The sequence below is a fragment of the Dendrobates tinctorius genome, unplaced genomic scaffold, assembly GCF_039654945.1.
Source record: "Dendrobates tinctorius isolate UK_male_01 unplaced genomic scaffold, ASM3965494v1 ptg000057l, whole genome shotgun sequence".
NCBI lineage: Eukaryota > Metazoa > Chordata > Amphibia > Anura > Dendrobatidae > Dendrobates > Dendrobates tinctorius.
Window position 1 is genome coordinate 26,359,616 of NW_027361725.1, and position 16,028 is coordinate 26,375,643.

At 42.6% G+C, this 16,028-nt stretch overlaps 1 protein-coding gene across 6 annotated transcripts in view; it reads left to right on the forward strand.

The window, feature by feature from the left end:
• NPAS3 (neuronal PAS domain protein 3) overlaps positions 1-16,028 on the forward strand; it is a 586,631-nt gene that overhangs the window by 511,771 nt on the left and 58,832 nt on the right. For all 6 annotated transcript variants that reach the window (XM_073577843.1, XM_073577841.1, XM_073577842.1 and 3 more), the window contains 2 exons: positions 3,638-3,756; positions 10,549-10,742. In XM_073577843.1, coding sequence (XP_073433944.1) covers positions 3,638-3,756; positions 10,549-10,742 — 313 coding nt within the window. The remainder of the gene's footprint in view (positions 1-3,637; positions 3,757-10,548; positions 10,743-16,028) is intronic.

Below are 16,028 nucleotides of genomic sequence, written 5' to 3' on the forward strand. Positions count from 1 at the left end.
CCGTCAGCCGATTCCCACAGCTAGAGACTTGTCAGTCTACTGGGAGATCTTCTAATTATACGCGTCGGCGTTTCCGAGAAAAGTATACCTAGCGTCAGTCGTGCAGCCAGGCTCAGATTAGGGCTGCCCACGGTTTGTGAAGAATGAATCAGGTGACAGGTTCCCTTTAAAATATAATGTATTTTAGAAAACTGCATAACTTTACATTATATAATTAAAGGCAATGATTAATCTGTACAATGGGAAATACAGAGTAATGTTGGAATTTATAATTATCCAGTGATGTCACATATGCTGCATCAAAGGGGATTAAAAAGTACACCTCAAGAACATATACCGTACTCATGCTTTTGGCATATATGTACCCCATAAGAGCTTGTAGTTATTGTTTAGTAGACATCAAAATACTTTTTTATCTAGTTGAGTACACCTGATTTGGTGCATGATGTGAAAAAAGTCATTATTCTAGGTAAATTGCCTTTAACCAGTTTATAAGGCGCTTATCAGAAAAGGGTTTTAGGTGCTAAAATATATGTAATGTAGAGTTGTTGTTATAATGAAATTTACGGTACTAACTTTAGTTATTCCTTCATTCATTTTTCCGACTCCCGATATGTAGTTTGCAGCCCTAGTCAGATTTCAGCTTTTTTTTTCTGGTGAGATTGCCTCTCCCTGTTGTACATGCTCGATTAAAGCTTTATGAATATCGGGGCTGCTGCTGTCCTCACTAACGTTTCTGTAATTGCACTTATTTCTGTTCCAAGTGATTTTTTCCTTGTCTATATCGGTATTGACTGTTCCATAAAATTTTAGATGCTTTCGCCTCTCTCCACTACAAATCTGTGAACAACCCCCCTTGGTTATCCTTAACCCCACCCCAGCATTTTTTATTGCCCTCTCTTTTACCAATTGTGTGTAGTTAGTGTATTGAAATATGCACTTATCTCTGTCTTCTGCCATTTCTGACACCACTCCAGTCCTCCCCTGCATCATCTGACTGCAGCTGACTCGCACAGCCTCTTCTGGTCAGACGGGAGGTCACTTTTTCAATGTTTGGCTATGAGGCTCAGTACAAAGCTATGGTTGGTAAAAGATGGGGCAATAAAAAAACACTGGAGTGGTGCATTAATATTGAGAAAATGGAGAGGGATGTAGAGAGTGGTCAAGAGCAGGAGCTATGATAGGTTTGTATCTTTTTAGCAGACCGCTTCGTTAGATAAAGGACTTTGGGTCATTTAGAAGAAGCCAATAATCCTCGAAGGAACATCCGTAATAACACTGATTCCAAATTATAGTCCCGACTATTGTCTCATCTAAACAGGTCTACAAATACCTGATGAATAAGATTTAGGTTCACTGATTTTTATCTTTGCATACAAAAATAGTTGTTATTGGTAGCACTTGGCCGCATGGAAAGACGTTATGTTTTGCCGATAAGATGATATTCTGCTCACACAGAAAGATTGTATAAACAATCATTCTATACTTGTAGACGTTTCGTCACTCAGTCTAAACAGGCTAGTAAATGATCGACCATTGGTTTGTAGATAATTACCTTAGTCATTTAATGGATATTTTTAATGAAGATGATTTAGAAAATTGCTTAATTTTGCGTTTATCGAGGACCTGTCATTTGCTCCAAAAATGGGGTTACCTAAATTACCTTAAATGTCTGAGCTCCCCATAGTCTGGTGCTCTTTTCCGTTTTGGGCTGTGTGGCTCTATTGCAGAGATACTCACATTTGTTTATTCTGGAGAGCACTATGTGAAATCTCTGTTTTGTAGTCCAACGTGGCATTTCTTCAGTGTCTTCTCTGGGCATGCTCTTTCATCCCTTTCTCCCAGACACTACCAATCACAGCTAGGCAGCATAGGAGTGTACTAGGTAAGTCGATGAGCTGTGATCAGCAACAATTGGGAGGGAGGTAGTAAGCACGAAACGGCCGTCATCAGACATTGCTCACTCCTCCCTCCAGCCTCCCGGCCATGAAGTTTTAATGTGGATTGCTAAATAAAGTGGACTTTTTCACCTGGATCGGTGAGTGCTATGCTATTCTTTCCTCTCATTGGATTCATACATTGTGTTTTCTGCACTAGCACCCGAGATCTCGGGGTTCAGCCTCCACGAGCAGTATGGACATTACAATCTCACATCGGCAGTATTATTGGCAGTGCCGACTTGCTGTTCTTTACACGTTTATGAAAATATATGCCGCAGAGGAGACCATGTACAGACTTCCAGTTAAACTCCAAGCAGAGATTTCTACACTGTGCCCCAAAAGTGACATAGGAATATCTCGGCAATGGAGTGATGCAGTGCAAAACAGAAAAAAGTCAGCAGAATCATTTTTTTTGGGAGGAAGTGAGAGGTCCTCTTTAATGTAAATGAACAATTAAAAACATTTTGTGCAAAGGTATACACAGTTATTAAAGCTGTTGACATACTGCATGGTGGGCTGTTTCATAGAGCCGGTACATTGATACACACAGTCTCCTGGACCCCTGTACTATACAGCTGCGTTAACTTTGCAGACCATCATGAAAGTGATCGAGTGCCCTAGATTTGGGATATTGCCCTCTAGAAGTAAGGCAGAATTCCTTATTTTCTTTCTGTCTGTTGTCTAATAAAGCCCTTTTCACCTGTAATGAAAATGGAGCCATAACGGGTCTGTCTGTTTGAAGCCTACAATTGCAGAAACACCACTCAATTTCACAGGACGGATTAGATGGCTGGTTGTCAGATGAGTGGGGATGTGCGTTTTCCCCATTTATTTTACAAGAAAAACTAAAGTGAAACAAAAAAAGCAAACCCTGAACTTGTTACCTTTTATCAGTCCCCGTTTTTTCTTTTTCACGAGTTAAGGGTCGAGATGTTCACAGTTTATTTTTTTCCATCAAAGAGACATGTTCTCAGCTGCCAAAACACAAGCTTCACGGGCTGACTTTCCACCCAGATAACCTCGGTTATCACCGTGTGGACATGCGATCGAATGGGTCTGACACCTGATTCCGAACAGATTTTCCTCTTGCACTAGTGAGGACGTGTAATGTTTTCCCGATCTCCTCTGGCCCGCCCCACCGTGAGGCTCCTGTGATCCCATTCTCTGGTGAAGCAGAGCTTCGGATCCTAGAACCAGCTGGATCTGAAGCCGACACTCCAGTTTTTGATCTTGAAGCTTTTGATTAGAACTAATGAGCTTGTTTAATTCAAAATGGGAGCCCTGTGATAAAAGAAATAGGTTTGATTCCACTGGATTAGAGAAGAGAATTATCTGGCGGAGCAATGGATACTTAACCCCAATTCATGGCGTTGATGTATTTTCTTCATTAACCCCTTCAATGCACATTGAGGAACATATACACGTTACAGAACCTAATGATTCCACAATTAAAGTCTGTGTGATTATTAGAAGATATGCTTGGATAATTTTCGCACTTGTAATTTTTCATCAGGGTGGTATTAATTGTAGGGACAGCACATAGTAAGATTAATTCTAAATGTTCTTCGTTAATCCAAGGTGCTGATGAGAATAGACCCATCTTTTCCTATGGATAGCTCTAAATCTGTTATTTTCCTCGGTGTAGACGTAGGACAGGATTATAGTCCGTTGTAACATCTATCCATTTTGTTTTGTAGTGGAGTCCTCCAGCCCCGGGATCCTCCCTCAGGACAACTCTCTAGAAAGGTCTTTCTTCATTCGGATGAAGTCAACACTGACCAAGAGAGGCGTGCATATCAAATCCTCGGGGTTCAAGGTAAGTTCTACAGGTAGGAGAAAAAGACAGTGTTTTTAGGAGAGAGGACAATAGGTTCTTCTTGGTGCATTGGACTACATATTGAGGTCATCGCAGATTTAAAGTGTAATTTGATCCATTGTCGGTGATTGTCGTGATGTTAATTCATGACTGTGCTCTTCCAATATTGTATCTATGGCTGTGATCTGATTGTGTCTGTTGCTTCTTCTTTTTACTTCGCGTGTATATGCGTGGTCTACTTTTATTTCTTCTTTTTCTATTATACTGTCTCCCAAACTAAATGGAAGGTCATACCTATCACAGCATAAAGGCAAGACTCGATTCTGTCATATGTAATACTCTGAATAGGACTTTTTTTTCACAGGGAGAGTGAAGGGGACTGCGGGGGGGGGGGGGGGACTCTTTCCAGCCTTTGTCCCACACCCCCTTCCTCTGCCCTGCTCCCTCTGTCCTCCCTCTTTCCCTCTTCTTTGCTTTTCAACTTCAAGGCCTTCATGTTGCTTCCAAATTGTGTCTGGGAGAGAATTCCCCCCCAGGCTCCCTACAATCTAAAGGTGTCTTTGAAGAGCCTCAGTGTATAAAGAATCAGGATGGTTCCTCTCTCCTGAGGCGGGAGACATAAAAAAAGAGAAGCACAAATCATGCTTGTTTCTGAGCGGAAAAAAACTGGCATCGGTGCTGCAGGAGCACAAACTGCCCATCCTATGGGTTTTGATAGAAAGTGATTAGGAGAAGGAGGTTATAACCACTGTCTATTACCAGGAGAGAGATGTAAAGTGTCAGCATTACACGGGCATTAAGAACAGTCATTAGTTGCCAGCCCATGGCTCTTGGGTCGACATTCTTCATGCACTCCAGTATAAATATCTACAGCCTAGTTGTGGTGATTGGTTGTTTTTTTTACATCGAGTCCATTTCCCCATGTATGTGTCAGTGTCTTCAATAGATCCCACAAATTAATTTAGGTTACAAAGAGAGTCAGTGACGGTGGTATCTGACCATAGTGTGTACGGTGGCACACGTATAAAAATGCAGAGAGCATATCCCTCGAATGCAATGTGAAAAAACGCACAGAGCATATCCCTAGAATGCAATGTGAAGAAATACACAGAGCATATCCCTAGAATGCAATGTGAAGTAACGCTCACAGAGCATATCCCTAGATTGCAACGTGAAGTAACGCTCACAGAGCATATCCCTAGATTGCAATGTGAAGTAACACTCACAGAGCATATCCCTAGAATGCAATGTGAAGAAATACACAGAGCATATCCCTAGAATGCAATGTGAAGAAATACACAGAGCATATCCCTAGATTGCAATGTGAAGTAACGCTCACAGAGCATATCCCTAGATTGCAATGTGAAGTAACGCTCACAGAGCATATCCCTAGATTGCAATGTGAAGTAACACTCACAGAGCATATCCCTAGAATGCAATGTGAAGAAATACACAGAGCATATCCCTAGAATGCAATGTGAAGAAATACACAGAGCAAATCCCTTGCATGGATAGTGTGAAGGAGTGCACAGAGCATATCCCTAGAATGCAATCTGAAGAAACGCACAGAGCATATCCCTAGAATGCAATGTGAAGAAATACACAGAGCATATCCCTAGAATGCAATGTGAAGAAATACACAGAGCATATCCCTAGATTGCAATGTGAAGTAACACTCACAGAGCATATCCCTAGAATGCAATGTGAAGAAATACACAGAGCATATCCCTAGAATGCAATGTGAAGAAATACACAGAGCAAATCCCTTGCATGGATAGTGTGAAGGAGTGCACAGAGCATATCCCTAGGATGCAATGTGAAGAAACGCACAGAGCATATCCCTAGAATGCAATGTGAAGAAATACACAGAGCATATCCCTAGAATGCAATGTGAAGAAATACACAGAGCATATCCCTAGATTGCAATGTGAAGTAACACTCACAGAGCATATCCCTAGAATGCAATGTGAAGAAATACACAGAGCATATCCCTAGAATGCAATGTGAAGAAATACACAGAGCAAATCCCTTGCATGGATAGTGTGAAGGAGTGCACAGAGCATATCCCTAGGATGCAATGTGAAGAAACGCACAGAGCATGTCCCTAGAATGCAATGTGAAGAAATACACAGAGCATATCCCTAGAATGCAATGTGAAGAAATACACAGAGCATATCCCTAGATTGCAATGTGAAGTAACACTCACAGAGCATATCCCTAGAATGCAATGTGAAGAAATACACAGAGCATATCCCTAGAATGCAATCTGAAGAAACAAACAGAGCATATCCCTAGGATGCAATGTGAAGAAACACACAAAGAACATATCCCTAGGATACAATGTGAAGAAACACATAGAGCATATCCCTAGATTGCAATGTGATGAAACGCACACAGAGCATATCCCTAGATTGCAATGTGATGAAACGCACACAGAGCATATCCCTAGATTGCAATGTGATGAAACGCACACAGAGCATATCCCTAGATTGCAATGTGATGAAACGCACACAGAGCATATCCCTAGGATGCAATGTGAAGAAACGCACCCAGAGCATATCCCTAGGATGCAATGTGAAGAAACGCACCCAGAGCATATCCCTAGGATGCAATGTGAAGAAACGCACACAGAGCATATCCCTAGATTGCAATGTGAAGAAACGCACACAGAGCATATCCATAGAATGCAATGTGAAGAAACGCACACAGAGCATATCCCTAGGATGCAATGTGAAGAAACGCACACAGATCATATCCTAGAATGCAATGTGAAGAAACGCACACAGAGCATATCCCTAGGATGCAATGTGAAGAAACGCACACAGAGCATATCCCTAGGATGCAATGTGAAGAAACGCACACAGAGCATATCCCTAGAATGCAATCTGAAGAAATACACAGAGCATATCCCTAGATTGCAATGTGAAGAAACGCACACAGAGCATATCCCTAGGATGCAATGTGAAGAAACGCACACAGAGCATATCCGTAGATTGCAATGTGAAGAAACGCACACAGAGCATATCCCTAGGATGCAATGTGAAGAAACGCACACAGATCATATTCCTAGGATGCAATGTGAAGAAACGCACACAGAGCATATCCCTAGAATGCAATCTGAAGAAACACACAGAGCATATCCCTAGATTGCAATGTGAAGAAACGCACACAGAGCATATCCCTAGGATGCAATGTGAAGAAACCCACACAGAGCATATCCGTAGAATGCAATGTGAAGAAACGCACACAGAGCATATCCCTAGGATGCATTGTGAAGAAACGCACACAGAGCATATCCCTAGGATGCAATGTGAAGAAACGCACACAGAGCATATCCCTAGAATGCAATCTGAAGAAACACACAGAGCATATCCCAAGATTGTAATGTGAAGAAACACACACAGAGCATATCCCTAGGATGCAATGTGAAGAAACGCACGCAGAGCATATCCCTAGATTGCAATGTGATGAAACGCACACAGAGCATATCCCTAGGATGCATTGTGAAGAAACAAACACAGAGCATATCCCTAGGATGCAATGTGAAGAAACGCACACAGAGCATATCCCTAGGATGCAATGTGAAGAAATGCACACAGAGCATATCCCTAGAATGCAATGTGAAGAAACGCACACAGAGCATATCCCTAGAATGCAATGTGAAGAAACGCACAAAGAGCATATCCCTAGAATGCAATATGAAGAAACGCATGCAGAACATGTCCCTAGAATGCAATGTGAAGAAACACACAGAGCATATCCCTAGGATGCAATGTGAAGAAACACACAGAGCATATCCCTAGGATGCAATCTGAACAAACGCACACAGAGCATATCCCTAGAATGCAATCTGAAGAAACGCACACAGAGCATATCCCTAGAATGCAATCTGAAGAAACGCACACAGAGCATATCCCTAGAATGCAATCTGAAGAAACGCACACAGAGCATATCCCTAGAATGCAATCTGAAGAAACGCACACTGAGCACATCACTCAAATGTATTACGAAGAAATGCACACAGAGCATATCAGTCAAATGCAATGTGAATAGAGTCTTAGATATTGTAATCAACTATGGAAGTCTATAATGAGTCTTAGTTGCTGGTACCTAAATGCAGTAGCTGTCCATCAATAGGTGTCTTGTGTATGTAACATCCATACTACAATTTTGGCTACATGCTCAGTCATGGATAAATTGGCATTAAGGGTTTGTTCCTACGTTGCGTTTTTGCTGTATTTTTTCCAAGAAGTTTTCAAGCGTAAAAAAAGCAAAACCAAAAAAGTGATCTGGAGCATAAGTTAGTATAAGTGCACTGTGTAAGAGCACATCCACACTGTGGCGATTTAACAGACATAACCCAAAGGTATTTTGTTAACATGATTTTGATCAAAAAAGCGTAAAAGCCATCCCGCCTCGACAAGGTGCACCCAATTGGGACAGTCCTATATCGGGCCTGTATCCTGCTCTGCCCTTATTCACAATGAGGTTGGCTGACACAAGGTAAGGTTTTAATACTAGGATAGGACCAAACCCTGATTGGGTACACCTTGTCGTGGTGGGAGGGATTTTATGCTTTTTTTTATCAAAGTAGTGTTAAATAGGTATCCTGTGTTATTTACATGTACAATACTATTACAAACGATGGGGTATGTGCTCATTTTGGATTTTTTTCTTGTTTTTTTTTAAGGGTAAAAAAGCTGCACATTACAGTACCAGCAAAGTGAATGAGATATCTGAAATCTGCTGAACAAGCTGCTTACTGTTTATTTTCGGATTTGAACCATCAAAGTGTTTTTTCACATCAGCAACATGTCAGTTTTTTTAGCGCTTTAAAAGTGTTTTCCAACAAATGAATGGGAAAAAATTCAATTCAAAACTCACAAAAGCCTCTTGTAAAAATGCGTAAAAAATGAACATATTTTATCCAGCGTTTTGCCGGCCAACACTCTGGTTTTTGGTGGAGAAAAATCTCATGCAAATAATCACCATGTGCACATAACCTAAGGGACCTTATCTAACATGAATAGTTAAAAAGTAGATAGAAGTAATGGACAACCCTGCTTCCTTCATGGCATACTATAGAAAGTCACATGCCCGCCACATTCTCCTGTGAGGTTGATTCTCCGTGATCATACATTAACCATTTCATGTCTGGAACAGTATAGAGATCTTACCGGCTGCTTAGTCGTTAACCACAGTTTCCTGAATAACAGTTAAGGTCATAGGAAGGGGAGCTTGCTCCTGATGTTATGTGTACATCGGCTCCCTCCCGCCTTCAGTGTCATATTAGATTTAGCTGCTGAAATATATAAAAGTACCACAGGAGTCTCTGATGTGTTTCTTGCCACGAGCAATCCAGCAGCAAAACTCCCCACATGTGTCAGAGAGGAATCTACTTACTGTATTCGGCTAGTCTTCCGATTATTTGGTCTGCGGCACCCTGCCTCCTACTGACCAGCTCTTCTTTTACATTTCTGACTTTTGTTTTTTTCCACCAGCTTTGCTTCATGTTTTTGCCTTTTCATGCCACCCTGTCCTTGATTATATGAACCTTTATTTTCTCTTCCAAGCAAAATTAAGCGCGCAATGGAAGTGCCACCAAAAAATAATCCCAACTCTCTTAAACAGGAACTTTCACTTGATTTTTACATTTCAACGGAGTTCCTCCTCCAATTGCCACTGCTCCATTGATTCTAGAACAGGTTTTCTTTTTCTTCTGTGCCCCTCAGTTCCAATGAAGTTTTTCATCTAAATAAAGATAATTGGAGTTCTGACTTCAAAAATGAAACATGATTTTATTGATACAATAATAAGTAGCATACATAATCTTGTACACAGAAATTATTGAGGAAGGAATAGATGGGATCAACAATAGAAGCCCTTGAGAAAGTTTATGCGAGACGTGCGTCTGGGGTTGGCCCCTGGAAATTCTGTAGTCTGTGCACCGGCACTTTGTAATTTGTGATACTGCCTCTTACCCCTAACGCCTCATTCCCAGGGCTTCTATTGTGAATCCTATCATTTCCTTCCTCAATAATTTTTGTGTACAGGAGAAGTGGTGAGTTCTCCTTCAATGGAAGCCTTCAAACAGAGGCTGGACAGACATCTGACTGGGATGATTTAGCGAATCCTGCTTTGAGCAGGGGATTGGACCAGATGGCCCAGGAGGTCCCTTCCAACTCTACGATTCTATGATTCTATGTATGTTACCTTTTATTGTATCAATAAAATCATGTTTAATTTTTGAAGTCAGCTCTCCAATTATCTTTATTTATATCTTTAAGGAGTTTCTTCTATAATTTTTATCCTCATTCTTTGATTAAGACTGCACTATTGATTATGTTAATTATATTAATCACTACTTGTCTTATAATCAATTACCCTGTGAATTATTTAATAATGAGGTTTTTCACACCTGAATTAAAAAAAATATATGCATAGAAGATTTTAAACATAAAAAGTTTTACTGATCCTACCAATCAGTGTTGATCCTCTTCTAAGACTACCTGGTCCCTGCCAGTCTCCCCAGTTCATCTTTATCATCTGGTTAGTTTAGGCAGGTAACTGGTCGCAACTTTGGCCAACACATTACATCACAGTCAGTGAGGGGCTAAAGTAGCCATATGTCCACATTGCTGGAACAGCCAGTGACAATTTTATAGAATTTTGCTATTTTCTTCCTCAAATTATTTCTAAATGTTACCCTTTGAATGCACTATTCATCTCTTTATTATATCAATTAAATGGTTGTTTCTAATTTTTACTGACTGATCTTCCTGTATGTTCTAGGTGATCCATGTTACTGGACGATTGCGACTCCGCGTGTCTCTGTCTCATGGTCGCTCTGGTACAGGACAGGTGATGGGCTTAGTAGTTGTGGCTCATGCGCTCCCTCCGCCAACCATCAATGAAGTCCGCATTGACTGCCACATGTTTGTAACACGCGTCAACATGGACCTCAACATTATATACTGTGAAAATAGGTATGTGATCTTCTAGACTGAAGCACGTGCAATCATCAGGAGATTCTGAATTGGTCAGCACTGCATATGAAGTACAATATTACATTCTAGAATAGCTGATGTTTTCTTAAATGACCAGTCATCCTATTTAACAAGGTAGAATACATGCTGTTGAAATATTACACTTGTAAGCAGAATATCTCATCATGTCTGGTCAGGCTCGGTCTGGCCCACAGAGGAAGAGGTGAGTTTCCCTGTGGTCCCCCACACACACACAAGCAGTGCTTGGCATAGTACACTTGATGCATTATATGCAGGTAAAGGCATCTCATTTATTCAAGAAACTACCCATTTTGTTATTTCATGATAGCATAGGATGAAAGCACATTAAAGAGCAGCAGCAAATCGTATAGTATCCTCCCTCTCAGGCCAATAATATTAATATTTAACTGAAGAGTGGGTAACCAGAATCAATGTTACTGGTGGTCTCTTGGTACCCCAGTCCAACATGCTGCATGGCTGTCCTCTGCTCAGAGGATATATCCATAGACAAAAAAGTGTATGTGTGCAACATGAGGAGGCATATTGTCCCAAATTCTTAAATAGCAGAAGTTATTTCATCTCACTGCAGGAAAAGCGTGATGTCCAAGCAAGGCCATGTTTATACAGTAAGCCCCAACCGTCCCAGTAGCCAGAATGTATTATGGTTTTTCTAGATATTTCTGAAAGCTGAGTCTTGTGCTCTCCTCCTACACAATTCACAGTTCAAGTTTCAAGAACTTGTGTCAGGAGGATAAATTGTGGATCATAAAGTTCAACCTATTACTTTCCTGATGTGGAAATCCATACAAAGGCAAAAAACTAAACCTCTGGGGATCTGCCAATTAAAAAAATAAAGATCAGTGTATGCTCTGTATCCAGTGATGGTACCGTACACGTGAAAACACGTAGATCAATGGACACTGCAGTGCCGCTTTTCTCTGGCAACCAGTTTCAGCATGGACAACTTGTGCCTAGTAATTCGTGGTGTGGGTGCCACGTCATCCTTACATTACATTGTTCATTAAATATTTTTAAGGAATTTATCATTGCCTAAAGTAAGAGTCTTTAGGTAAGGATATTCTCTCTTCAAAGACATTGATGCTGTATCATCTACAACAAATGCTAGGTCAAAGTTGTGCACCCTGCCTTTACCGCTCTAGGGACTACTAAAGATTGCTGCAATCAGACCCTTCCATCAAACAGTGGTGGCGCTAGAATCAGATTAATTCAGACTCTAAAGTCAGACCCATAAATTGATTCAGCCCTCAGTGAACACTTTTAAATAAGTTCGGACTCCTAAATTAACTAAAACACCAGGCCCCTTCATTCATTTGAAACCCTTAGGCTGTGTGCACACGCTGCGGATTTTGCTGCGGTTCCGCAGCGGTTTTGGCCGCTGCGGACCCGCAGCAGTTTTTGCTGCGGTGTACAGTACCATGATTCCCTATGGGAATCAAAAACCGCAGTGCAGACGGTGCGGAATTTTCCGCGCGGATTATCTGCGGTTTTCAATCCGCAGAAAGAATTGACATGTCAATTCTTTCTGCGGATTCTCCTGCGGTTTGCCATCTCCTCCATTGAGGAGATGAAAAACCGCAGGGCAAAACCGCAGAGCAATCCGCAGGTAAAACCGCAGGTCTTTTGACCTGCGGTTTCACCTGCGGATTTTACAAAATCCGCGCGGATGAATCCGCACATAATCCGCAGCGTGTGCACACAGCCTTAATGTACACCCCAGACCAGCTCCTTAAGTATATTTACCCACCACAGACCCAGGCACCACTTAGCGCTAGGCACCACCAGACATATGGTTATAATGCCTTGCTGGGCTAGAAGCATCAAGATCCTATACATAGTCTGATAGAGAGGAGCCCTAGAGCAGGGAATTAAGATATCATTGGCTATTACCTACTAGATAAATCCAGTCATTATAGAAAGGCAGCTCAATGGCCATCTTGTATCCAAAGTGACTAGCATAATGCAAGTAATGTCTGTCATGTGATGAGAGAGCATCTTATAACAGATAAAGTAGGAAAATATATACATACTGTTATGGCCAAAAGTGTTGGCACCCTTGAAATTGTTCCAGAAAATGAAGTATTTTTTTTTCCAGAAAATAATTTCAATTACACATGTTTTGTTATACACATGTTTATTTCCTTTGTGTGTATTGGAGCAACGCAAAAATAGACAGAAAAAAATGGCATCGGCGGCAGGAGTGGGGCGATGCTGTGGGCCCTAGGCTCTCATAAGATGTCAGCGCTGGTGAGCGGAGTCCCCTTTCCAATGATTTCCTTGCGGTGGACTTCAGGAAAATGGCCACCAGAGGAGACGCATGTGCAAATTGAGATCTTGTCTCCTGAGATCTCAATCTGCATCGCCGCTGGCCTCCTGAAGCAGTGAGCCTGCCTCCTGTGACCCCGCTCCACCACTGCCCTACCCCGGTATGCTGACTTTAAAATGGTCTATAAAATGCACCAACATTTTATTTTAAAAAAAGCTTTTCCTATTTTCCGACCCAAATGGGGTGCATCATATGGTTATGGTCCGCATAATACTGTAATTTCACACAAAACCCCTGAAATGGGCCAGACAAAATTGTTAGCGTTTTTACAAAATTGTGGGTAAACAACTTTGTTTCAAGTATGTGATGCTCGTTCAAAACTCACCTGTGGCAAATAACAGATGTGGGCAATATGAAAATCACACCTGAAACCAGGTAAAAAAGGGGTAAGTTGACTCAGTCTTTGTGTTGTTTGTGTGTGTGTTACTGTAAGGCGGACGACCGGTCCACGGGTACCTGTTTGCCAGGGCCGGAACTATCGAGGCTGCTTCCCCTGTTGCCTAGAGGAAGTTTTAGCGAGGCAGACCTTTCCCTGTTGCCTTGGGGAAGCTTAAGCGAGGCGGACTTTCCTCCTGACCAAAGGGGCGGGGGAATAAAAGGGAAAAGCGCGCGCAGCAGCGGAGTTTGGAGCGAAAAGAGGGCAGCACGCAGTCAGCGTGCTCCGCTTCCCCTCCCCACTGAGTACTGGCGCTGCAACAGGGCCCCACCGTCTCCAGAGAGACCGCTGCCAGAAGAGAAGCCGGGCGTGCTGCAGCAATCAAGAGAGGGACTGCTGCGCTCAGGGAAGCCTCATGTTCAGCAGCAGCCAGAGAGAGAACTGCTCCATCCTGGGAGCACCATCATCGTGCAGGCTTCCGTCCGCCGGCTCCCACCGGCTTCTGAGATTGGTGCAGGAGCTGTTTTGTCCCAAAAGGATCCTGTAACATCTAAAATGAATCCCTGTGCTTTCTTTTCCCGAAAGTTCTATCCATCTGAACGTACCTATGATGTGGGGAATCGGGAACTGTTAGCCATGAAATGGGCATTTGAGGAGTGGAGACATTGGTTGGAGGGAGCTAAACATCAAGTCGTGGTCCTCACTGACCACAAGAATTTGATTTACCTGGAGTCGGCCAAATGCTTGAACCCTAGACAGGCTAGGTGGGCTTTGTTTTTTACACGTTTTGATTTTGTGGTCTCTTTTCTTCCTGGTACTAAGAATGTCAAGGCTGACGCTCTCTCTAGGAGCTTCTTTGCTGATTCTCCTGTGGTGACCAAGCCTGCTACTATCTTAGGCGAAGGGGTAGTTCTTTCTGCCATCTCGCCCGATTTGAGACGTGCTCTGGAAGAGTTCCAGGAGGACAAACCTGAGCGTTGTCCCAGGGGAAAGTTGTATGTTCCTGACCAGTGGAAGAAGAGGGTGATGTCTGAAGTTCATTGCTCTGCATTGGCTGGTCATCCAGGTATTTTTGGTACTAGAGATCTGGTGAGTCGGTCTTTTTGGTGGCCCGCCTTGTCTCATGATGTCAGGAATTTTGTGCAGTCCTGTGGGACTTGCTCCCGGTCTAAACCTTGTTCTCGCTCTAGTGGGTTGTTGATGCCTTTGCCGGTTCCCAGGAGACCATGGACCCATATTTCAATGGATTTCATCTCTGATATGCCTGTCTCTCAGAGAATGACTGTTATTTGGGTGATTTGTGATAGGTTCTCTAAGATGGTTCATCTTGTACCACTCCCTAAGTTGCCATCTTCCTCTGAGTTGGTGCCCCTGTTTTTGCAACAGGTGGTTCGCTTGCACGGGATTCCTGAGAACATTGTATCTGACAGAGGAGTTCAGTTTGTGTCTAGATTTTGGAGGACTTTCTGTTCCAAGCTGGGAATTCAGTTGTCCTTCTCCTCTGCTTTTCACCCTCAGACCAATGGGCAGACAGAGAGAACAAACCAGACCTTGGAGTCGTATTTGAGATGTTTTATTTCCGCTGATCAGGATGATTGGGTTTCATTTTTGCCCTTGGCCGAATTTGCTTTAAATAATAGAGCTAGTTCTGCCACTTTGATGTCACCTTTTTTTTTGTAACTTTGGGTTTCAGCCTCGATTTTCTTCAGGGCAGGTGGAGCCTTCTGCCTGCCCAGGTGTTGACACTGTGGTGGAGAGAATGCACCAGATCTGGGACCAAGTGGAGGATAAGTTATCTCTCTCCCAGGAAAAGGCCCAGCGGTTTTCCAACCGACATAGGACCATTGGTCCCCAGTTTAAGGTTGGTGATATGGTTTGGTTATCATCAAAAAATATTGCTATGAAGGTGGCTTCTCCTAAGTTTAAGCCTAGATTTATTGGACCTTACAAGATTTTGGAGATTATTAATCCGGTCTCTTTTCGTTTGGCTCTTCCTGTCACATTTAAAATCCATAATGTGTTTCATAAGTCCTTGTTGAAGAGGTTTGTTGAACCAGTAGTTCCTGGGGTGGCACCTCCGGACCCTGTATTGGTTGAAGGTAACATGGAATATGAGGTAGAGAAGATACTGGATTCCCATCTGGCTAGACGGAGACTCCAGTATTTGGTTAAGTGGAAGGGTTATGGTTGGGAGGATAATTCCTGGGTCTCTGCCTCTGATATTCATGCCAAAATATTGGTGCGTGCCTTTCATCGGGCTCACCCTGATCGCCCTGGTGGCGTGGATGAGGGTTCGGTGACCCCTCCTCAAGGGGGAGGTACTGTTGTGAGTTCATTTTCCCCTTCACCATTGAGGTCTGATGAACTCCCTCTTCTGGTGAAGGAAGGTAGTGAGGCTGATTACCAAGCACCTAGGTATGATGATGATGACTGGGTGACGGGAATTGCTGACTGGATATAAGGCAGCCGACACCCTTCTGCCTTGCTGGTGATCTCTCTGAGGGATTCTAGGAGACCAGTCTGATTCCTGCTCCTCAAAAGCTAA